Source organism: Cricetulus griseus (genome assembly GCF_003668045.3).
Source record: "Cricetulus griseus strain 17A/GY chromosome 1 unlocalized genomic scaffold, alternate assembly CriGri-PICRH-1.0 chr1_1, whole genome shotgun sequence".
In the NCBI taxonomy this organism is placed as follows: Eukaryota; Metazoa; Chordata; class Mammalia; order Rodentia; family Cricetidae; genus Cricetulus; species Cricetulus griseus.
In genome coordinates, this window is record NW_023276807.1 from 76,750,161 (window position 1) to 76,773,715 (window position 23,555).

Consider the following 23,555-nt stretch of genomic DNA (forward strand, 5'->3'; position numbering starts at 1 on the left):
TAACCTGTGCAGACTGGCTCACATCACCCACCCAGTTCCAGGAAAAGCAGGCCATCAGGAAGAACAGATAACCACACAAGACCTGACTCCAGCAGAAAGAACAGATACCCCGGGTTAATCAACAACTTTTATGGGCACTCATTGCACCAAAGATTAACCAATGGAAATGCCCCAAGTTCCGCTAGACACCCCAACCAATCAGCTTTGAACCCGCATCCCTCACCCTATCCTGTGGTTTTAGTCTTTATATAGGGTTATATAAGAGCCTCGGGGATCAAGTCTCTGCCTAGGCTTGAATAAAGAAACCTTGTGTGCTTGCATTCCGGGAGTCGGCTCTTTGGTGGTCTCTCCGCAGGTCTTGTGGACTGGGCTTAACAATTCTATCCGTGTATATAATGAAGTTTGGTCATTTTTACCCCCCCTATTACCATCTCTCACCCCTGCCCACTCTGGGTCTACTTCCTCCTCCCAGTAAGTCCCCTCCTATTTTCATCCTTAAAAAAAGAAAAAAAAAAAAAGCAACTTTTTTTGTGTGTGTCAAATAAACGTCAGTGGGTAGATAAATGTATTAGTTTGGTTTAATCCCTTCGCATGCCGGACCTTGGACACTTTAGAGAACCGGGTCTTGGGGACCGTGCGGGCCGCCGTCCTTAGCGGCTCTCCGTGTGACCCGGCGCTCTCGTCCCGGCTGCGGCGCAGCACCGGCGCCGGCGCCAAAGAGCCCCCCTCCTCCGCGCCGCCTGGGCCCATGAGCCTCCTCCGCGCCGCCGCCGCTGCAGCACCTGCGCCGCACACCCGGCTTCCCCTGCTCGTCAGAAGGCTGGCCACCATGGCGGAGCGCCTCAAGTCTGTGGACTACGAAGTGTTCGGGAGAGTGCAGGGTAAAGCTTGACCCTGGGAGGCCAAGGCGGGGCTGTGGGAGAGACCGGAGAAAGCAGTCCCATCCTTCCCACGGCTGCCTCTTCCTTCCGAGGCAAGGACTTCCGCCCAGCCATGACACAGCAGTCGCGCGTGGGAAGGACGGGCATTGCGCGTGCGCGGGAAGGCGGCGGGAGGGCGGCGGGAGGGCGGCGGGAGGGCAAGGTCACTCAGGGCATCCCTCCCTCCCGGAAAACTCCCAAGCCGGTAGGAAAAGCTTAGGCTATTGGTCAGAAACGGTTATCGGGTTTGGGTTTAGCCAGGATACCTTAATGATACTGATGGTTTACTTTGCCAGAGGTTGTCGTCTCCCTCTAACTAACTAGCAGTTTTTCCTTCCTGGGTTCTGGTGATTGAACCTTACACATTTGTGCCTGGTTTTGTTTTGTTTTGTTTTGTTTTTTTTGTTTTTGTTGTTGTTTTGCATTTGTGCACTATACCACTGAACGACACAATTTGAATAGAGTTTTCAGGTTTTTCTTTCATTATAAGCTTGAGTAGTTGCACAGAACATAATGTCTGACTTATTGTAAATTTTTTTTTATTTGTACATTAAAACCTTAAAACATTCTTTGAAATTTACCTAACGGGGCTTGACATGGTGACCCACGCCTTCGTTAGGCAAAAGCAAGTGAATCTCTCTGAGTTCGAGACCAGTGTAGTCTACACACCGAAAATTATCTAATGGAATATAAATACTGTAGAGATTTAATATAATTCATTTAAAAAAAGAAAGTCTTTTTAAGACTGGGGATATAGCTCAGTTGGTAGAGTCTTTGCCTAATATTCACCAAGCCCTGGATTGGATACTTTTGGTGTGGTGGCATATGCCTATAATCCAGACAGCCCTTATGAGGTGGTCATATATATATCAAGTTGAAGCCAGTCGAGGCTCCATGAGACCCTGTCTCCAAAATAAAAACAAGGCTTTTTTTTTTTAAACAGTGATATAACTTAGTGCTTGAGTCTGATTTCCATTCTACCTCCTCATAATTTTATCCCAGTATTTGGTATGCAGGAGAATTTCCTACTACTCACTCCATCTGCACCCCTCCCCCCAGATGTGCTGTGTATATGTGTAATCTAAATGGGGTACTTGATACTTCTATTAAATTTCAGGAGCAGTAAGCTTTAATGGTAACCATTAGTGGATTTAAAAGGTGAGTTTGTATTGGGAATTTATTTCTAAGCAGGAAAGCTGGGATTTTTTTTTAATGGAAACTTATTTAAAGAGGAGGGAAATATCCTTTTATTTGATATTTTATGGCTATTTTACACTTTGGGGCAGTGTATGCAGGGTAAGGTTAAAAAATGGAAGTGGTTTTTTTTGTTGTTGTTGATTGTCCCTATAAGGAGCCTCTGTTTCAGAGAGTCGTTATGAAAAAGGAGGTAGGGAAAGAAAATCACAACAGAGAAGGCTGAGGTCAGGGTTAGGAAAGAATGCCTGAGGAAGCTGCAAGTTTGCAAACTGATTTCCTTATAATTCCTGGGTTTGTACCTTTAGGAAGTGCACCAGGAGTCATGGCCATAGCACCCATCCTCTCTGACCCCAGAAGCTGAGTAATGTTGGGCCTGGTTAGTACTTTTGATGATGTGGTAACTTGACTACATCTGGAGTTAACTAAAACCCCAAAATGGAGGGCACATCTGAGAAGGATTTCTGCTTAATTTGAAGTGGGAAGATTGATTCCCTTCTAACCCAGATCTTTGAGGTAGAAAGACCCACCTCTAATCTGGGCCACACCTTTGGGAGCCTATATAAGGACCTGGAAGAAAGAAGCTTTCAACTTTTGCCTGCCTGCCCTCACCTTGCTAGCAGGTCCATTCCTTTACTGGCATTAGAGTCCATTTCTTCAGGATTCTGGCATATACTAAGACCAACTGAGACATCCAGCCTCATGAACTGAGCAACTATTGTATTCTTGGACTTTCTATTCATAGCCAGCCATTGTTGGATTTACAGGACACAGCCTATAAATATATAAAGAAAGATTTATTCTAGAAAACCGTGACCAACATAGATTTTGATACCAGAAGTGGCTCTAGAACAACAGAAGTATAAAGATGTCTATTAAGTATCTGGACTAGGCTTTCCAATTTGCCAACATCTACAGTAACCAAAGCCTCTCCAGTTACTAAAGCCTCTCCTGGGAGCTTGGAAAGCACTAAAAGCCATGGGTGTGAATGGCTTTACAAACTTAAGGAGATAAACTTAAGGTTCATGTAAAGTAATGGTTTTACAAACTTAAGGAGTTGAGGTTTATCTCAACTCATCAACTGAGAGTGGAAATGGATTTGGTGACTTGGTATGTAAAACTTTTGAGTTTGTGGAAAAATAAGGAAAACGATGGTGCTGGATAAACTGACAAAGGAAAGGAAGAGCTCCATTATAAAATTAATTTATTTCTAGAATCTCAGAATAAGGTGATAGACAAAAAATGAACTTAGTGGTAAAATTGACTGGTTCCAGATATACACATAAAAAGTCTAGAGGTTTCTAAGTGTGCCCTGGAAAAGAATCTTCTCTCCTGGCACTCAAGTTTTGGGAAATCAAACCAAGGTCTTCATTAAAAGGTTGACTGAATTTCAGTGAAAATTACAAGTTCTGGCCTTGGAGAATGTCTGTGGCTAAGGTAAAGAGTGGGACCCTGTAACTTGGGATGGGAATTTGTAGAAGGACCCTATTGAAGGTGAGAACTTGAACCCTCAGATTTTTAAGGGTTTATCTCATCTGAGGAAGTAGTCTCTACCCCCTTAGCAGAAGATGTACTCCCATCCTACTCCCCCTTTTCACCTTGAAGAGGAAATTAATCCTCCATTATCTGATAAAAAACATAAAGCAGTGACTTTCTCTGAAGGAACTTCCAGGCAGATAATATTGGCATTCTTCGGGGCCCACCACCAATAGTTGCCTCTAGACCTGTAACCAGACCTAAGGCCAAGCAGGCTCATAGAGGTGAGGTAGAAAGTATACTTCATGAGTAGGTGTGCTCCGATACTGAAGACCTTAATGGGTTTGCTAATTCATTCAAGCAGAAGTCTGGGACTATGTGTGTGGGAATGGATTTTAAGGGTGTAGGATAATGTGGAATAAACATAAAACTGTGTCAGGCTGAGTTTATTGATATGGGCCCACTAAGTGGAGATTCTAGGTTTAATATTGAATCTCTCACAGTTTAAAAAAAAAGTGTCAAAAGTCAGGTTGAATGGTTGGCTTAAGCATTTATCAAAAGACACCCTACTGAAAAGGAATTGGAGATGCCTGATATCCCTTGTCTTGATGTTGATGAAGGGATTTTAAGGTTCATGGAAACTGCAATGCTAGAATGGGTATTCTGTGTAAAATCTAATCCTCCACAATGGGAAGGTCCAGAAGACATGCCCGTTACTAATTCTATAAGACATGAAATGGTGAGAGGAGCACCAGTACATTTGAAGAGCTTTGTTGTTGCCAGATCTTAGGGTTGGAGACACTGCTGCTTAATTGGATGAATTAAATGCAATGGGTTTAATTGGGCCCAAGGTAGCAAGCAGCAGCCATGTGGCAGCACTGAATCATCAAAGGCAAGGTGACCTTGTAATGGGCAGCATAGACAAAGCAATGTCTGTAGTGGCCTAACCCATAATGGTCATCGCAGGCAAAGAGAATCTTAGGGCAGCATGACCCATACGGACCTTTGGTACTGGCTTTGGTATCAATCATAGTGTTTCCATATAAGAAATAGAAAGAAGCCTACTGAATTTTCATTTGATCTGTATATGTGGGGAAAAAAATCTCAAATTAATGAAAGAAAGGCTACATTTGATTATGGCAAAAGGCAATCAATTTCCATACTTGAGCCAGGTTGCAGACTCAGAATCTCTTGAATGAACAGCCAGGTTCCCCTGAAAAAGGACCTTTATAAAACACCTAAGTTTTACTGTTAGTCTTTCTCCAGTCCTTCCCGGAGGAATCTGTGGCCTTTTACAAGGATAACTATACACTGGGGGAAAGGAAACAGTCAGACTTTCTTGGGTCTTTTGGATACTGGTTCTGAATTGATGCTGATTCTAGGAGATCCCAAGAAACATTGTGGCCTTCCAGTTAAAGTAGAGGCTTATGGAGATCAGGTGATTAATGGAGTTTTGGCTGAAGTCCTTTTCACAGTAGGTCCAGTGGGTCCCCAAACTCATCCTGTGGTTATTTTCTAAGTCCCAGAATGTATAATTGGGATAAATATATTTAGAAGTTGACAGAATTCTCACATTGGTTCCTGATCTGTTGAGTGAGAGCTGTAATAGTTGGAAAGGCTAAATGGAAGCCTTTAGAGTTGCTTCTGTGAAGAAATACAATGAATCAAAAACAGTATCACATCCCTGGAGGAAGTGCAGAAATTAGTACCACCATCGAGGACTTGAAAGATGCAGGGATATGGGTTCCTACCACATCTCCTTTTAGTTTTTTTATTTGACCAGTGCAAAAGGACTTTGGAGAATGACAGTTGACTATTAAAAACTTAGTCAAGTGGTGGCTATAATTGTAGCTGCTGTGCCAGATGTGGTGCTCTTACTCGAGCAGATTAACACATATGGTACATGGTATGCATCTATTCATCCAGAAAATGCCTTTTTCTCAGTATCTGTCCAGAAGGACCACCAGATGCAATTTTCTTACAGTTGGCAAGGCCAGCATTATGCCTTTTACAGTTTTACCTCAAGAATACATTAATTGTCCAGCCCTGTGCCATAACTTAGAAGAGATCTTAATTCTCCGTCTCTTCCACAATATTTCACATTGGTGCACTATATCAAAAATGGCATTATACTGATTGGAGCAAGGGGGCAGAAGGTAGCAACATCTGGAAGCAGAGGTTTTCTTTCGTTCTGACCATCCAGTCTCAAATTATCACGCAGAAGAGTATATTAATTATGAAATGTTTGACCTATAGTTCAGGCTTATTACTAACTAGCTCTTACAACGTAACCCATTTCTATTACTCTATATTTTATCACATGATATTGTGGCTTTGCCTGTTCTCTAGCATGTCTTTTTTCTCTGGTGGCTGGCTCGAATCTCTCTAGACTCTGCCCTTCTTTCTCCTTGTATCTGTTTCTCTTTCCTGCCTAGCCTTATTCTGCCTGTCTATAGGCCAATTCAGCCTTATTATTAATCAATGAGAGGAATACATATTTACACTGCCCAGAGGATTATCCTATAGCAATCTCTTTGGATTTTTTGGTAACTCATATATATATATCAGAGGATAGGAAATAAATCCAATCACAATTCAAGGACCTTCTACCTCAGTGAAATTCTTAGGAGTCCAGTGGTATGGGACATGCAGAGTCAGTCCTCCTAAGGTAAATAATAAGTTATTGCACGTGGTCCCTCCCACCACCAAGAAAGAAGCACAATGTTTAATGGGCCTGTTTGGATTCTGGAGATGGCACATTCCCATCTGCAAAGAGGGAAAACTGCTAGCTTTGTGTGAGGCCTGGAACAGGACAAGGCTCTTCAACAGGTCCAGGCTGCTGTGCAGGCTGCTCTACCATTTGAACCATATGATCCAGCCAACTCTAGGGTACTTGAGGTATCAGTGGCAAGCTCCCACAGGCGAGTTACAGAAGAGACCTTTAGAATTTTGTAGCAAAGCTCTACCATCATCTGCAGACTACTATTCTCCCTTTGAAAGACAGGTTTTTAACTTGCTATTGGACCTTAATGGAAACTGAACATTTAACAATGGGCCACCAAGTTCCCATGTGACATGCTGTCAATCATGAGCTAGACATTATCTGACCCACCAAATTGTGAAGTAAGACATGCACAGCAGAAGACTATTATCATATGGAAGACATGATAGGGCCTGAGCAAACCCTGAATGCAAATTACATGATGTTGCCCAAATGTTTATGGTAACTCCTGTTACAATGCTGTCTGTTGCCTCATGCTTCATGGGTGTTCCCTTTGATTGACTGACAGAGGAAGAGAAGACTAGAGCCTGGTTTACGGATAGTTCTGCACATTATGTAGGCACCACCCAGAAGTGGACAGCTGCAGCATTACAACCCCTTTCTGGGACATCCCTGAAAGATACTGGTAAAGGGAAGTCTTCACAAGGAGCAGAATTTTGGGCAGTACACCTGGCATTACATTTTGTTTGGAAGGAGAAATGGCCAGATGTGTGATTTTTCCTTGACTCATGGGCTGTGTAGCCAGTGGATTAGTTGGATGATCAGGGACTTGGGAAGAGCATGATTGGAAAACTGGTGAGATAGACATGTGGGGAAGAAGTATATAGATCTTGCCAAGGGGCTAAGGATGTGAAGGATGTCCCATGTAAATGCTAGTCAAAAGGAGACTTCAGCTGAGGAGGAATTCAATAATCAATTAGATAGGATGACAAAGGGCAGACCCCCTCAGGAGTGATGGTATGGGTCACTTCTCTAGGAAAAGAGCCAAGATCTGCTGAGGTTCTTGTCAAGAATGGGTAGTAGAGGAAAGTAGTTATTAAATACCAGCTGAGGACACATGACCAGTTGCAGAAATTAGACAAGTGCCATGAGTGTTTCTGTCATGTTTTCTAAGAATGCCTTGTACAGATGTTTATATTCTTTCCTGAACTTCTTTATCATTTTTATATAACATCAATGAAAAAAAAATTAAGGTTACCATATGTAAGTTTGAGATGCTAAAAGAGCCCTCAAGGGACATTGCCACCTATTCTAAATTTATAATGCATTTGTAGTTGTATGAACAGTAATTGTAGCATGTTAGGTGTAATTATGACCTTGTTAAATATATAGTGCATTTGCAGTTGTACATGGGATAGTTACATCATGTTTAGGCATAATTATGACTTGGTTATTTTTTATTTGGCAGTTAATTATGACATAAAGAGATATGATTGTGTATAAATTGGCAAGGGATGGACTTATGATGGCTATTCTTGGTTGTCACCTGGACTACATCTGGAACCATGCCATAATAAGTTGCCAAAACACTTTATATAAAATATGAAAGTGGGGCAAATGGCCAGATGAAAATATTTGGTTCTGTGCATGCCATTGGCATGCATGTAGAGAATTTGGGGAAGTTAGTTTTTTTTTAAAGATTTATTTTATTTTTGAATGATGTGTGTGCCTGTTTGTCTGTTTATGAGTATATGCACATGGGTGCAAGTGACCTCAGAGGCTAGAGAGGCATTGGATCACCTGGCCATGGAGTTATAGGCATTTGTGAGATATTGGACATGGCTGCTAGAATCTGAATTCAGGTCTTTTAGAACAGTGCATGTGTGCTCTTAACCACTGTGCTATCTCTCCAGCCCAGGGAGTTAGTTTCTTGCCTTCCACGATGTGGGTCTTGGGATTGAAGACTGTTTTTCCCATGAACCACCTTGCTGGCCCTTGTCTGATAGTTTTGATATGAGAAGACCAGGTTAGGGATTTGACAACAGAAGACCCGAGAGGTGAAAACTTCTGTTGGATATCACCGGTGTCACTGGGACTCATGGCAGTTTGCGTTGACCTTGATCACCCAAGATAGTGTTTGATGGTTTCTCTGCTGTAAAGTTAGTTTGAACTTTTTCTCCTTTGCTGGTTTTCTATTTTACAAATTTCCACATTCCATGGAAGCTCCGTGGGTTTTGTTTGTTTTTCCTGTGAGTTTCTGTTACCAGAGGTGGGAGGCGAGGCTTTCCCGGGGGGTTCAGAACTGTTACACTATGAAAATATGTTACAAAAAAGGATCCAGACATTTAAATTCCTCATATGTTTTCTTTGAATGTCAATGTTTCCTTGTAGATTTAAAGTATACTTCTTTTGCAAACACTCAGTTTTCTCACTGTCTCTGTTTCCATCATGTAAGGAACAAGTTGCTGCTGACTGAGCCTGGCTGAGCAACACATTGTACTTGAGTCTTTCATGGCTGAAGGGGCCAATGTCTGTCCCAGTTTCCAGAGCAGTGTGTCACATCAGTCCCCTTCTCTTTATCAAGTGGAGTGGAAGTGGGAGGGGGCAGGGAGCTTGAAAGATCGCAAAAGACTGTTCTCCAACAGAGGCCTTGATCTGGTGTGTTCTGCTCCAGCCAGGTGATTAACTGCAGAAAATGTGTCTGCACATTTGCCTTTTGTTTCTGTGTAAATGGCTTCTCACTACACAGTGCATGTCAAAATAGGGGTCAGGCCTCTTGATAAGATTCTAGAAGATTTCAAGTGGGCTGTGGAAACCAAACTTTGTTGGTTTCTACATGGCTTACTACTTCAGAAAGTTAATGGACCTGAGATCTGCTTGACATACTTAAAAGGATTTAAAATAAAGGCACAATAACAAATATCCTCCTTCATTCTCTAGATTATTGACAGGAAGTGGCATGCATATACACACAATAATCCGTATTACAGAGTAAATGCAAGCACCCTTATGGGCACAAGAGCAAGGCATGAACCTTGCTGGTGCTGCGTGTGTCTCCTGAATTCATGACATGAGGCACTGCACATTCCTGTGAAGGAGTCAGACAGGATACAGTGGTCACGACCATACCCTAGTGGGTGTTCCCCATGGAAGTAAATGCTGCTAGGGTTCAAGAGGTTTTCCTCTCCAGCAATAAACTGTAACCACTGAGTTCTGATTGCAGTACTTCAAGATGACCTGCACCGTGCAATATTTTTTTCACTGTGGAGAAATGAGGAAGGTGTAGTAAGCAAAAAATTAGAAAGGGTTAGCTTAGTCTTCGGGTAGAGGAATGAAGGTCTACACCACAGTCCCATTTTCACTTTCTCCTTCCATTTTATAGCATCTTTATAAATTGGTGCATATTCATACTATGGATAATGTACAATGTTTTTAAAAAATATATCTAGTATTTCACAACCATTACTGCTATGTAGTTTCAGAATATTTCCTCTTCTTTTTGTTTTTGTTTTTTGAGACAGGGTTTCTCTGTGGCTTTGGAGGTAGTCCTGGAACTAGCTCTTATAGACCAGGCTGGCCTTGAACTCACAAAGATCCGCCTGCCTCTGCCTCCCGAGTGCTGGGATTAAAGGTGTGCGCCACCAATGCCCGGCCAGAATATTTCTATCACTTTTCTGTTCCATGCGTGCACAAAGATTACTTCTCATTCCTGACTCACATTGCATCCCCAACTTTTTCCTCTGTTTCCTGGAGAATTAAAGCTCTTAGCAAGTCACATCTAAGGCCTCATGGTTTCAAAGTAGCCGCAGTTGTTCCAGTCATATATTTTGAGTCAGTTCCCATGGAAGAGCTTTCCTAAGCCTTGACCAACATCTTCACTCATGGCTCACTGGCCATCACCATGATAACAAGGCTGGGAAATAGAGGATTTTTGCTACTATTAGGTGAAAATTAGAGTTCTGTTAATAAACAGGGAGATGGATTTTTGTATATGCAGCTAGCAGCATCTGTCACAAGTATTCATATAATAAATAAGTTAACACACAGTTAACATTTAAGGACTTTACAGAAACAACCATGCAGTCTTAACCTCAAGACATTAGATATACAACAGAGATATCCTAAATTTCTATTAAGTACTTAACATGCCTTTCATATATGACTCGTCTGTTTTTTTTTCCCCAAATATTACTCCCTCAGCAGTGAGATAGGTTAGACAGTTGCTCAAAAAGCATAAAATTGGACTGAAACTGTGTCTGTCTTAAATGGATCCTGTAGTTATTTTAAGGTGTGTGTGTGTGTGTGTGTGTGTGCGTGTGCGTGTGCGTGTGCGTGTGCGTGTGCGTGTGTGTGTGTGTGTGTGTGTGTGTGTGTGTGTGTGTATGTGAGAGTGAGAGAGACCTTACCATTTATAGTTACAAATATTTTTATGTTTAAAATGTTGGGAGTTCAAATCAAACTAACATATGTGCTTGGATTTGCAACAAAGCAATGTCAAAGAGCCAGTAGAAATCAGAAGCCAACATATCTTGCTCAGTTTCCCACTCCAAATAGTTTTTTTTTCTATAAGACTCCCACTTAAAGGTAGGGGTGTGTGTGTGTGCGCGCGCGTGCATGCCTAGTGTTCTATACCTGCCTAATGTCATTTTAGACTATTTAGTAACTTTCTGCTATCTTTTATATTGTATGCATATAATCATGTTTGTTTATGGATGCATACATTTATACATGTAAATATAGGCATGGATACATACATATTCACTATATTATTGCTTATGTAAAGTTCTTCTAAAATCAGTATAGAATGGAGATTCATTCCAGAACTTTGAATGCAATTAATTTAGCATCCTTATGTTGAAAGTAAACTTAAATTCTAATTGATATGTAGTGTTAATAATGAACTATTACAGACTATTCTTCAACTAGCTTTTCTTTTTTCATTTACATAACACCTGTGTGCCCAGCTCTGGTCTAACAGGAAGATATTGCCCTCATGGAACTTGTAGTTTACCAGGAAGACTGGAAATAAAAAGTAAATCACAAAGTTATAGCAATGGCATGTAGTCACTGTGACATGCTTATACAGGGATTATGGAAGTGCAGTGCTTTTTTAGATAATTACTGAGTATTTGTCTCAGGGTGACATATATACAAAGATAGGAACAATAAAAGCCAGATATGAGAAGACAAGGGATCATTTACATAAACGGAATATGTGCAAGGGCAATGGGAACCCACTACACTTGGCATATTTAAGGAGGCAAGTTTGACAATTATTGTAGAGTAAATACTATCAGTTACTTTTCTGTAACTATGATAAAATACTGTGACGAAAGTCAACTTTTGGAAGGAAGAGTTTATTTGGGCTTACAGTTCCAGAGGGACAGTCCATCAGGGTGGGGAGGCATAGCCACAGGCAACTGGGACAAAAGCTGAGAGATCATGTCTTCAACCGTGTGAGGTCAGCAGAATAAGTGAAATGGAAGTAGAGTGAGGGCATACACTTGCAAATCCCTTCCTGAGTGGCATACTTCCTCCAGTAGGGCTCTACCCTTAAGGGCTCCATAACCTCCCCAAACAGCACCACCGATCAGGAATGAATTGTTCAAATACATGAGCCTATGGGGAGCATTTTTTGTTCAACCACAGAGGAGAATGGTAGGCTGAGAGGTAAAGGGTTGGGAAGCTCGTAAAGAATGTGGTGACCAGGATTCATTTTATATTCAATACCATGAGGAATCATTAGAGGGCTTTAACCTTTGGAAGGAAGTGATTTTGTTTTACTTAAGGAAAAAAAAAACCAACAACACTTTGCCTGGTTTGTACAAACAAGTGGAAGGTAGAAGTGGGGCTGGGAGGTGCTTGCAGTAGATAAGTTGACAGATTATAGAAGCTTTGTGTGTAAAACACAGTTTCTTCTAGAAACAGCGGGAGCCCAGCTCATCTGTCTTTTAGTAAGTCGTCAGTACAGTTTGGGGCTGGGCTGTAATTTTCCAAGGCCACGCTTGGCTCTTTATGACTAACTGTGTAACTGTGTGTGATAGTCCTAGCTTTGGACTTCTGAGCATACCTCCCATCTGTCCTGTCACGTTGCTATCACCATATTTACTAACTGTTGCTCATGAATGAAATTTGAACTTTCAAAATCTCTTTAAAAATTATTAGTTTATTTTAAAAACTATCTTAAAAAATAACAGGTTTCCATATGGCATTTTCATACATGTTTCACTTTGAAAAACCTATTTTTCAATGAGTGTGTCCAAAAGTCACCAATGCTTTTCTGTCCAATAAACTCTCATTTGTATCCGGGCTTATGGGTGATATTACTAAAATCGTTTTTTTTTTCCCTTTATTTTTGTTTTTCTCATTTGCTTATTTATTTACTTGTGTGTGGAAGTGTGCGTGGTGGTCAGAGGGTAATTTGTGAGAGTTGGTCCTCTCCTTCCACAATGTGGGTTCTGGGGATCGAACTCAAGTTGGCAGCAATTGCTCTTATCCATTGAACCATTTTGTCTGCCCTGATTTCCCGTTCTAAACCAAGGTTTAATTCCTACCCTTCCTAGAACTCACTGTATAGACCAAGATGACCTACATCTTAAAGCAATTCTGTCTCTGTCTCCCAGTTACTAAGATTACAGGTTTACAATACTTTGCCTAGCCCAGCTGTAAATATTTATTTATGTTGATCTTTTTGAAACAGAATCTCATGTGGCCCAGGTCAGCCTCAAATTTGCCATGTAGCCAAGGAAGCCTTGCAAGTCTGAGATTACAACACCACCAACCCTGTTTATTGGTCTGTTTCTGTCTGTCTGGTGTTCTACTTTCCCTATTAGATTCTAAGCTACTAGATGCAGAGACAACGGTGTCTTGCATATTCACCTCATCCTTTGTACTTTGAATTAGACTACTTTTTTGCTGCAGTAGTAATTTATACTTGTTATATATATTTGAGTTGTCTAATTTTTAGATTTTATCTGAAATAATCCATTAATAGATTATATACATCGTTTTCTTATCCCTAGAGTTGGATATGGCTTTGTTGTTTGATACTACTTTGGAGTTGTTTTTTGAGAAGAGATTACAAGTTTGAGTTTTAAGAAAACTCCAGTGACTGGTGGTTTGTAGACTCTTGTCTGATTAAGAAAGAGATGGTGTCATCCTTTCTATTCCCCCTTTTGTGATTCTGAGGCTTGAAGCTGGGGCCCAGTATATGCTAGGCCAGTGTGCTGTCCCGGAGCTACACCCCAAGTCTCCAATTCCTTTTTACTTCAGTTGCCCATGGCCTTCCCTTTCACAGTGCTTGTACATGGGGTTGTTGAGGTTGAGTAGCCCAGAGGAAGTACTTTCACCCTAGGACTGTCAGGCTGTGTGCTTGGTCAGCACTTACTGTGTTCTGAGCACCTTGCTGTGTGGTAGAAGCCACAAGTATGGCTTTCTGCTCTTTCCTTTTATATCCACAGGATGATATTTTTCCCTCCATAGATAACAGATTGCTTTCTGGCTTCCCTTCTCATCAATTCTTTCCACTCATCATTCCTCCATACTCTGCATGTATTTAAAAAAAATTCCATTGGTGGTATTACACTTCATTCCCATACTGCTCTTTCTGTTCTCATTCATTGTATTCTACAGTATACTACCATCAGAAAACACTGCAAAGTTATAAAATATCCAAACTGCAGAGCCTTCACATCCTCCTACCCACGGACAACTGCTGTGTGCAAGCAGTATCTTTTGACCTGGTTTGGTTTGTTCCCTGTGACTTCCCAATGAAGTTTTTCCTGATTGTTTTCCACCAAGATATATTTTACAACTGACAACATGTCTGCTGTTTTCCACTCAGTTTGTTTTTAGCATGTATGGGTTTATGGAATCACCAGCACAGTTCAGAGAGTGCCCACCACTCCAGAAAGTTCCCTTGAGCCTCCTGCAAAACTTGCTTCCCTCCCAGGCCTTGGCAATGGACAATCTATTTTCAGTCTCCGTAGCCTTGCCTTTCTAGAGTGTAATTACACATAATGTGTGAGTTTAGCTTTTGCTTAGCATACTGTATTTGGTTCATATATGTAGCTCCTACAGTTGTGCATGTGTTCTTTTTTACTATTGAATAGTATTTCACTGCATGGACTGTGTGTGTGTGTGTGTGTGTGTGTGTGTGTGTGTGTGTGTGTGTGTGTGTGTGTGTGGTCTTTGTACTTGTGGCTCAGACTGATCTTTTAAAAAATTAGAACAAGCTGTCACATACCTCAGTTATCCAACTTCAAGCTGTGAGAGCTTCATCTCTCATTTACTTACATTTACTTATTTTATGTATGTCTGTGTTGATACATGCCATGGTATACATGTGAAGGTCATAGGACAACTTGTAGGATCTGGTTCTTTTCTATGCATTCTTTGTGATCAAGGATCTTCTGATTTGCAGTTTGGGGGAATGACCTGAGGTTTGTTGTTTAGGATACTCATAATTCCTAGGAAAGATGTATTAGGTCTTCTCTAATGATTCCAAGTCTTCAGGATACATCCCTGGTAGTTTGGAATTATATAGCCTCTTGTCTTAGTTCCATTAGAAAACCCAGTTCTTTATGTATCCATGTTTGGTTATAGACAACACAGGATATAAAATTGGTAGCATTCCTTGTGTGTATGTACGTATGTATGTATGTACCTATTTTTTTTAAAACAGGGTTTCTCTGTATAGATTTGTAGACCAGGCTGTCCTCAGACTCCTGGAGATCTACCTCCCTCTGCCTCCTGAGTGTTGGGATTAAAGGCGTGCACCACCACTACCCAACTGTGTGTGTATCTATATAGGAGTGCATCTATGTGCACTGCAGATTGGACCAAGGGCCTCATGCATGCTACCCAAGTGCATTCCAATTGAGCCACATCACCAAACCCTGACATTCTTAATCTCAGTCTGAGATGAAGCTGTCACAGCTTGAAGTTGGATAACTGAGGTATGTGACAGCTTGGTAGTGATTAATATGGAACAGCTTGGTCTGCCACAGTCTAGAGAGAGAAAACATAACCAACATGAACAATAATACCCAATATACATGATCCAAAGTATGCACATAATGTCAGAAAGTCTCCAGGAAACATTTTCATTGGCATTGGTTTTCATTGATAATGAGGCCTTGGAAGCCCAGCAGTGGCCAAGCACATATTTCCTGATGCTGGCTTTGCTTCATTGGTTCTGGCTATATCTAGAAACAATTTAAACTATTTAAACTTGAATTTAATTCTTACATTATAAAAGACATTCTAAAAACTGAGGATAGGCACATTGTATATCAACTACTCTCAACTGTTCATTCAGTTTTTGTGGAATGGAGACTGGGGCTTCATACATACTAGGCAAATGGACCATTGAGTTGCAGGCATGAATGACCTCCTCCTTGTTCTTATTATTTTGAGGCAAAGTTGCCCAGGTTGGTCTTGAATTTTCTATGTAGCCTAGACTGGACTTAAACTTTTCATCCCTCTGCCTTGGCCTTTCAAGTAGCCAGGGTTATGGGCCTGTACCATCAGATCAACTGTGTTTTTCGTAAACATTTTAAAATATGAGTAAAGTGTAATTCGGCATTTCATTATATACTTTGGTTTCAAATATTATATTTTCCCCCAAATGTCTTCATTTTAAAAGAAAATAATTTTCAAGAAGACCCTTTGAGTATATTCAGATTTGAATGTTTCTTTCATTTTGTTACTCACCCTTTAATAGATGCAAGTTATGGCAGAAAATGAATAGTTTGTAAAAGGCAGACAAGCTAACATTTCTTTTTGTCCTTCTTTTCACTCAGGTGTTTCCTTCAGAATGGTAAGTGAAACCTGTGTCTTATTTTTATACCATTTTTTTACTACTGATTTTAACTGTAGAGGATTTTCTACCCATTTCTAACCTACTGCTTATATCCTGTCCTTGACACTGATGATATTTTGCTTAAAATTCCTGATTATGATTTCTATTAAAACTGTCTTTAAAGTTTTATTACAGCTTTCTTAGGTTTTAGTTAGAGTTTTCTATGAATTTCAAAAATATTCTGGCATGTAATTCTAATTAAGCATTTGGCTAGGTATACTGGAAATTATGGGTTCTCTCCCATGTTTTAGATGGAAACCCTCCTGGGCCAGGAGAACATCTCACACTGAAAAGTGAGTGGGGGTGTGTGTGCTAGTGTTGTACATTTTAGCAGTAAAACCCACCCCACTCCCTGCTTTTGGTTTTATGTTAAAAATCCACTCCTTCCCCCCAAATTCTGAGGCTTGTATTTTCTACTACTCTTTGAACTGGGCATCACTATTAGGGTCTCTGGTAGCTGATTCCAGGAGTCCCACAATGTCCCCATCACTCAAGCCCCTCTGCATTTCAGGATATCTGTCCTTAAGAGTTCATTGCCCCCATTTTCATTATTTTCTTGATCTTCAGACTAGCTCCTGCATTTATTCATAGCCAACTCTATCAGAACCATCTAACTGCGCACTAGCCCCTAGACCACTGTGTCTAGGCCAGTGTTCTTGCTGGTTTGATTTAATTGTTAAAATTGTGTCTATTTTGTTGGAACTTTCAAAATGATTCAGTGTCTGTTTCTGGTCATACATATTTTATGTTGATCACAAACTGATATTTTTAAATCATTGATTGAGAATCCTGGGTTCATCAGTCCTTGGAGCCCAGATTAACAATGTAATGCATCATTGGCTGTGAGGAAAACACAATTGAATTTTATGTACTAGAAACTACTGAAGCAGTTCTCATTGTTGGGCTATTTTTCTCTAATTGTACCAATCTTATAAATCACAGTGTGACTGTAGGTCAGCTACTGATAGACTGTTTTTTATATTTATGTGTGTTTTACCTGCATGTATGTCAGTGTACCACTTGCATTCTTAGTGCCCACAGAGGATCTCCTGTAACTAGAGTTACAGATGGTTATGATCAACCATGTGGGTGCTGCTGGGAATTGAATCCCAGACCTCTGTAAGAACAGTCCAGTCCCATAGACTATATTTTAGAAAAAAAAAATGCCAGGTTAGCAGTTTCTTAATGTTAGAGTTTTTTTTCTTTTTTTTTTTTTTTAAATAAGTATAGACTTCTAATGATGGACTTGACCTCTCTTGCTTTTTTCCTGAAACCAGTACACAGAAGAAGAAGCTAAGAAAACAGGAGTGGTTGGCTGGGTGAAGAATACAAGCAAAGGCACTGTGACAGGTCAAGTGCAAGGCCCAGAAGCAAAGGTGGATTCCATGTGAGTAGTAAGACCAACATGTCTATAACATTTATGAAGCTGTTTTGATAGTTTGATAGTTTGATGGTTCATTGGATAATAGTGGTACCAATGGCTAGATTCAGTTCTTACGGATTATAAACAGCCTGGAGTGTTTGTAGGTAGGCCACAGTCAGAGTGGCATTTCTTTGTTGGGAATGAACTTCCTTCTTGGACAGGGTTTAAGAAGAGCTATTGCATTGCTTTCTAATCTGTCCTCTCAAGTCCATACCCAGGACCCAAGTATTTATCATTTCAAATGTTAGGACAGAGTACAATGTCTGTAGATGGTTCTTGAAGTTCTTAATGTAGTCTTTAAGGCAAACAGATTGCCATCTCCTTTCTATTGTGTAATAATGTATTTACCTAATTGTAGTTTAATTTTTAGGGTAATAGAATTGTTTAATGAATGCTATTGTTACCATAGTACAAGCCCTCACAGTCTAAAGGAGAGCAGATTCAACAGTGAGAGTGACAGTGTCCAGTCTACATAATACCATTTTCAAAGGTGTTGACTTTTCCACTTCACAGTTTCCACTGCTGTCTAGAATGCTTATTTTTTAAAAATAAAATAGCTAACTTTTATTGAGCATTTACAACCCATTGGCGATGAGCTAAACACTTTGGGTGAATGTATTGTCTTTCAACAGAGCCTATGAATTAGATACTAAATCATAGCTTGTTTTATTTATAAATTATCTTTTTAAAAACTGTTTTCACATGTCAAAAGTATTTTCCTGTTGTAATAAGCATGATAACAGAATGCAGAGATATGAAGGCAAAGCTAGTCACCACTCTTTCCTGGTTCTTTCTTCTGAATGGAACCTGTCCCAGTGGCCTTGAGAATACCTTCAACAGCTGCCTCGTTACTTAAAAACATTTAAGTGGACATTGAATATTATAATTATTTTATGTGTATGGGTGTTTTGTATGAATGTATGCCTGTGCATTCCTGTGTCCAAGGATGCCAAAGGAGGGAGTTGGCTCTCCTGGAACTAGAGTTATGCATGGTTGTAAACCTCCAAGTAGGTTCTGGGAATTGAATCTGATTCTTCTGGAAGCGTGGCCAGTGTTCTTAACCATTGAGCCATTTCTCTAGTCTCCTTAAAGTATATATTTGTAATTAATATGTCATTTATTTTTACCCACCGAAACTCTGGTGCATTTTCAATAACATGTTTTTGTTTGATAGGCATTTTTACAGTCAGTAAGTTTATAATGACTGAATTCTTAGTTTTCTAATTTATCTGTATATAGCTATGTATTTGTGTGTATGTGTAAAATTGTGCACCCTCTCTTAGTTAATATTCTATTGCTGTGAAAAGACACCATGCCCAAAATAACTCATAAATGGAAGCATTTAACTGGGGGCTCGCTTACCTCTTAAGGGGTTCAGTCCACTATCATCGTGATGGAGTATGGTAGCAGGCAGGCAGAGGTGGTACTGGAGACACAGCTGAGATCTACATCCCGATTTATAGGCAGTGGGTAAAAGAGCCACTCACCTGGCATGGGCTTTTGAAACACCCAGTGACACTCTTCCTCCAACAAGGCTACTTCATCAAGGCTTCACCATTTACACCTTTTAATCCTTCTTTGTTCTACTGAGGACTAAACATGCAATACACGAGCCTATAGGGGCCTTTCTCATTTAAACAAAACCCCCCAGTCACCAACTTAAAAAGTGGTGTCTAAAAAAGTGGTCTTACTAAAATATGAGTTAACCATTAATTTACAGTAAGATTGTCATTGCAGAAAATATGTGAGACATGGTACAAAACTGGTAGTTACAAGGACGAGAAAATGCCAGATGACTGTGAAGTGGTTTAAGAGTGGAGGCTGTGAGAGGGGTAGAAGCCAATTATGTTGCATTCCTAGTCCTCAGTTAAGCATGGTTGTGATAAGTTACTGAACACAGGTGGAGTCACGCCACGGTCTCCTTTGTTTTTAAACCCTGAACTCTTCGTCCTCCTTGCAAGTACTGAGCTCCAGCAAGCTGGTTTGTAACCTTCCGTGTTGTGTCCTGATCACGTTCTCTCTTTCTTTCTTTGTCTTTGATCCTTATGACCACATACATAGACAGAAGGACAAGGACAGACTTACGCTGGCACATATACATTAGTGATTCTTGAACAAGTTTTGGCTTGTAAAAATAAAGCCTTAGTTTCCTATATCATATTTTGTCACTTAAGATGCTTCTGAGAAAGCTCTTCTGAGCCCAAATGATGTATATTCCTTTTCATGTATGCTTTAATAAGAATAATGTGTTCCATTATTTATTACCCCATGTCTCTGAATGTTTGTTTTGTTACTTGCTCTTTGCAGTAGGAGGATGCTGCCATAAGCTTTTGATTGGTCTTTTTATCTTGTTTTTATAGGGTGGATTCCAAGGAGTGTGATTTCCTGATGTATATTTAATGTAAAATATTCATCAGACTCTATATTTGTTTCATTTATTTTGTGATAAAATAGTGACACAAGCAGCTTGTAGGAGCCAGGGCTTACTTTGACTTAAAGTTCCAGAGGATATACAGACTACATGCAGGGGAAAGCATGACAGCAGGAGCCCGAGGACATATCACATCAGTGGTCAGAAATAGAATGGGAAGTGGGCCAAGCTGTACGATCTTAGTGCCTACCCTTGGTGATGTACGTTCTCCATCAAGGACCCACCTCCTAAATGACCCACAACCTTCCTAAACACAGCCACCTGCGGAGGACTCATTGTTCCAGCACATGAGCTTATGGGGGACATTCCTCATGCAAAGCACAGGGAACTGCTTTCAAAATTAGATGTAGAAATATGCATCCACCCTCCTCATTCTGCTAGCAATTGCTATTATTGTTTTATTTTTTTCTTTTATCTAATTAGCTATGGAGTGGTTATTTTAGTTATTAATGGCAAAAGGTACCTTGGCAAGTTGGAGCCAAGAGGCACCACAAAGTCACACCATGCAACAGATCCCACCTGAGAGGCTTATGGGGTGGGGGTAGGGGTGGGGATCGGGGGGGGGTGGGGGTCGGGGTGGGGGTAGGGGTGGGTTAGGGGTCTAAGTGAGAGTGGAAGGAAGAGAGAAGAGGGCTGGAGAGAAGGCGCTTGCTCTTTATAAGGGGGATGTGCATGGGGAAGAGTGTGCCGCTCCTGGAGAAGTAGCCACAGTGTCACATCTTAGCTGCTGCTGCTGACTTGTCTTGCTGTCACTTGGTCCTCGAAGGCAGGCAGCTAGCTGTAAATGCCTGAATGCTAACAGTTATTATTTACATTAGTTACCTTTCTCTGAATAGTAATTAGTTCAAGCCGTTTCATGCCTGTGGCCACACAGGTTTATTTTTATAAACTCCATTCCCATCTTTTCCCCATTTTCCCATTGTGATGCATGACTCTTACTAATATTGAGGGGCGTTTTGTATAGTGACAAAGGTTACATTTGCCTATCAGCTTTGTCTGTAATGGTTTTTGCAACATAAATTGTTTTAACTTTTATAAACTCAAATGTGCTTTTTTCTTTTTTTTTTTCGGACTAAGTAGCCTTTTATGCTATGTTCTGGGTTTTTTCTCCCTAACTTTTGATGCTTTATTTATTATATGTAAGTGTTTACTCCATCTGGAATTATTTTTTATTTGTAATTCTAGAGAAGGAACTATTTTCTACCAGATAGGTAGCCAGTTGTGCCAGCATCACTTATTAACCAATCTGTGCTTTATGCCATTCAATTGAGATATGTTTTTTGTCATATATTAGAATGCAATGCTAACTAGTTTTTAGCTTTGGATTCAAACTCACTGAGATCCACTTGTCTCTGGCTCCAAAAGCTGGGATTAAAGGCATGCACCAGTAGTATATGCTTTTTATGTAAGCATTAATTTTAGAAGAGTTTTAGAAAAATTATGAAGATAATATAGTTTCCATATGTTCCTTACCTAGTTTTCTACTAACCCTTTTCATTGATAAGATATAGATGTTATAGTTAATTGTTTAATATTGACATATTTTAGGGGCTGAGGAGATAGCTCAGTCATTAAAGTGCTTGTCAGACAAGCACAGGGACCCCAGTTCAACCCTCAGAACCCACATAAAAAATCATAGTGGCATGTGCTTCTAATCCCAATACTGGGTAGTAGAAATAGGTGGATCCCTGGGGCTTGCAGCTAGCCTAGCCTACTTTGGGATGTTTATTCTTTGTTCAGAGTAAATATACTTTATCACATTGAGCTCTGATTGTTTCTGATCTTAGAGCTACAGCATTGATGTCAGGAACTGTATTAGTCAGGGTTTTCTGAAGTAACGGAATTGATATAATGAATATATATTAAAAGGGAATTATTCGATTTGTTTACATGATTTGGTCTGTAAATCCAGTCCAAATCATCTATCTCACCAGATAGGCTGACAACCTGATAGCTGCTCCCATTTTGGCTCTGAAAGCCTGGAAGCTTCCTGGAGAGCTGCTCATATTCAGTCCATGTTGGAAGGCCAAACATAGGTCCCAAGTTCAGGGAGAAATGCAGCAGAAGCAGCAACAGCAACAAGACAAATGTGCTTACCAGCAAGAGTAAAAGCAAGTAGGCAAAAGCAAAGCTTTCTTGTTCTGTCTTTTGTCTGGACTGCCACTAGAGGGAGCAGCCCACATTTAGAATGGGTCTTCCCACTTGCCATCTTTCACAGCCAGGCAGTCAGAGGTGGCACACGCCTTTAATCCCAGCACTCAGGAGATGGAGGCAGGCGGATCTCTATGAGTTTGAGGCCAGCCTGATTTACAGAGCTACTGTCAGGACTACACAGAGAAAGCATCTCAAAAAAAAAAAAAAAGAAAGAAAAGAAAAAGAAAAAGAAAAATCCTCATAGGAATACCTAACAGCTTGCCTTTTAGTTGATCCCAAATTAACTCATTTCTATTTTGCTTTCTGCCTTGTGACTTTATTAACTCATCTCTGTATTGCCATCCTGTTTGCTCTGCCTCCCCTGGCATCTCTGCCTTCTTCCTAGAATCCTCTCTGTCTGGAAATCCTGCCTAGCTATTGGCCATTCAGCTTTTTATTAAACCAATCAAAGTGACACATCTTCACAGTGTACAAAAAGATTATTCCACAATACATTTCCCTGTGTTTATAATGTTTTGGGTTGTTTTACATTTGTTTGTTTATTTTTTGTGTGTATATACATGTGTGGAGATCATCTTGTAGAAGTTTGTTCTCTCCTACCATGTGGGTCCTGATCATTAGTCTTGGCTGTAAGCACCTTACTCACTGAGGTATTTTACTGGTCCTATTATATAAGGTTTTAAATCATAACCCCCCCAAACCTTGTCTTGCTCCTCTCTTTCTTACAGGTCCCCTTTCTCTTAACAAATGATTCCCTTCTACTTTCTGTCTTTCCAAAAATAAAAATATAGATTCCTGATATGAGAGAACACATGAGAAGTTCTCTTTCTGGGTCTTTCACTTAATGTAATAATCTCTAGTTTCATGCATTTCATGCAAATGGCATAATTTCATTTTTTCAATGGTTGAACTAAGTTCTTAAAGATGTCTAGCTACAAAGATCATAAGCTAAAGTAAAACAGTTAAATATGTTTACTGAGGTGCGAGCAGAGTGGTGAATCCTGAAATCTTTTAGGACAAAAGACATGAGCTGGGAGAGAAATGACGGGCAAAGAGAAACAACTCAAAAGTAGTATGTTATTGAATTTTGGATCTGAAGACCTGCAGCAGCTTGGAGAAGCCACGTTTGGTTGCAGTACAGTTCTAGAGTCTGTGGAGTCTGTGCAGAAAAAAAGGTACAGAAGTGGGATTGTGTGGAAGGGACAAGGGTGAGAGTGTGAGGAGGGACAGGGGTGAGAGTGTGAGGAGGGACAGGGGTGAGAGTGTGAGGAGGGACAGGGGTGAGAGTGTGAGGAGGGACAGGGGTGAGAGTGTGAGGAGGGACTGTCTCAATAGATGCATCTCTGTTGAGGAAAAGTCAGGAGAGGTGGTAT

General features: G+C 40.4%; 1 protein-coding gene across 4 annotated transcripts in view; it reads left to right on the forward strand.

Moving 5' to 3' along the window:
- The first annotated feature begins 301 nt into the window (after window positions 1–301).
- Window positions 302–23,555, forward strand: part of Acyp2 (acylphosphatase 2) — a 140,942-nt gene continuing 117,688 nt past the window's right edge. The window contains exons 1-4 of one of the 4 annotated variants that reach the window (XR_004772451.1): window positions 302–881; window positions 16,116–16,132; window positions 17,452–17,561; window positions 23,198–23,357. Coding sequence is in view for 3 of the 4 variants with exons in the window: in XM_027387930.2 (XP_027243731.1) it covers window positions 749–881; window positions 16,116–16,132; window positions 17,452–17,561 (260 nt within the window). In the remaining variant the exon portion in view is untranslated. Of the gene's footprint in view, window positions 974–1,097; window positions 1,126–16,115; window positions 16,133–17,451; window positions 17,562–23,197; window positions 23,358–23,555 lie in introns of those variants that run through there. The other 3 variants (XM_027387930.2, XM_027387931.2, XM_027387932.2) reach the window with 3 other exon arrangements.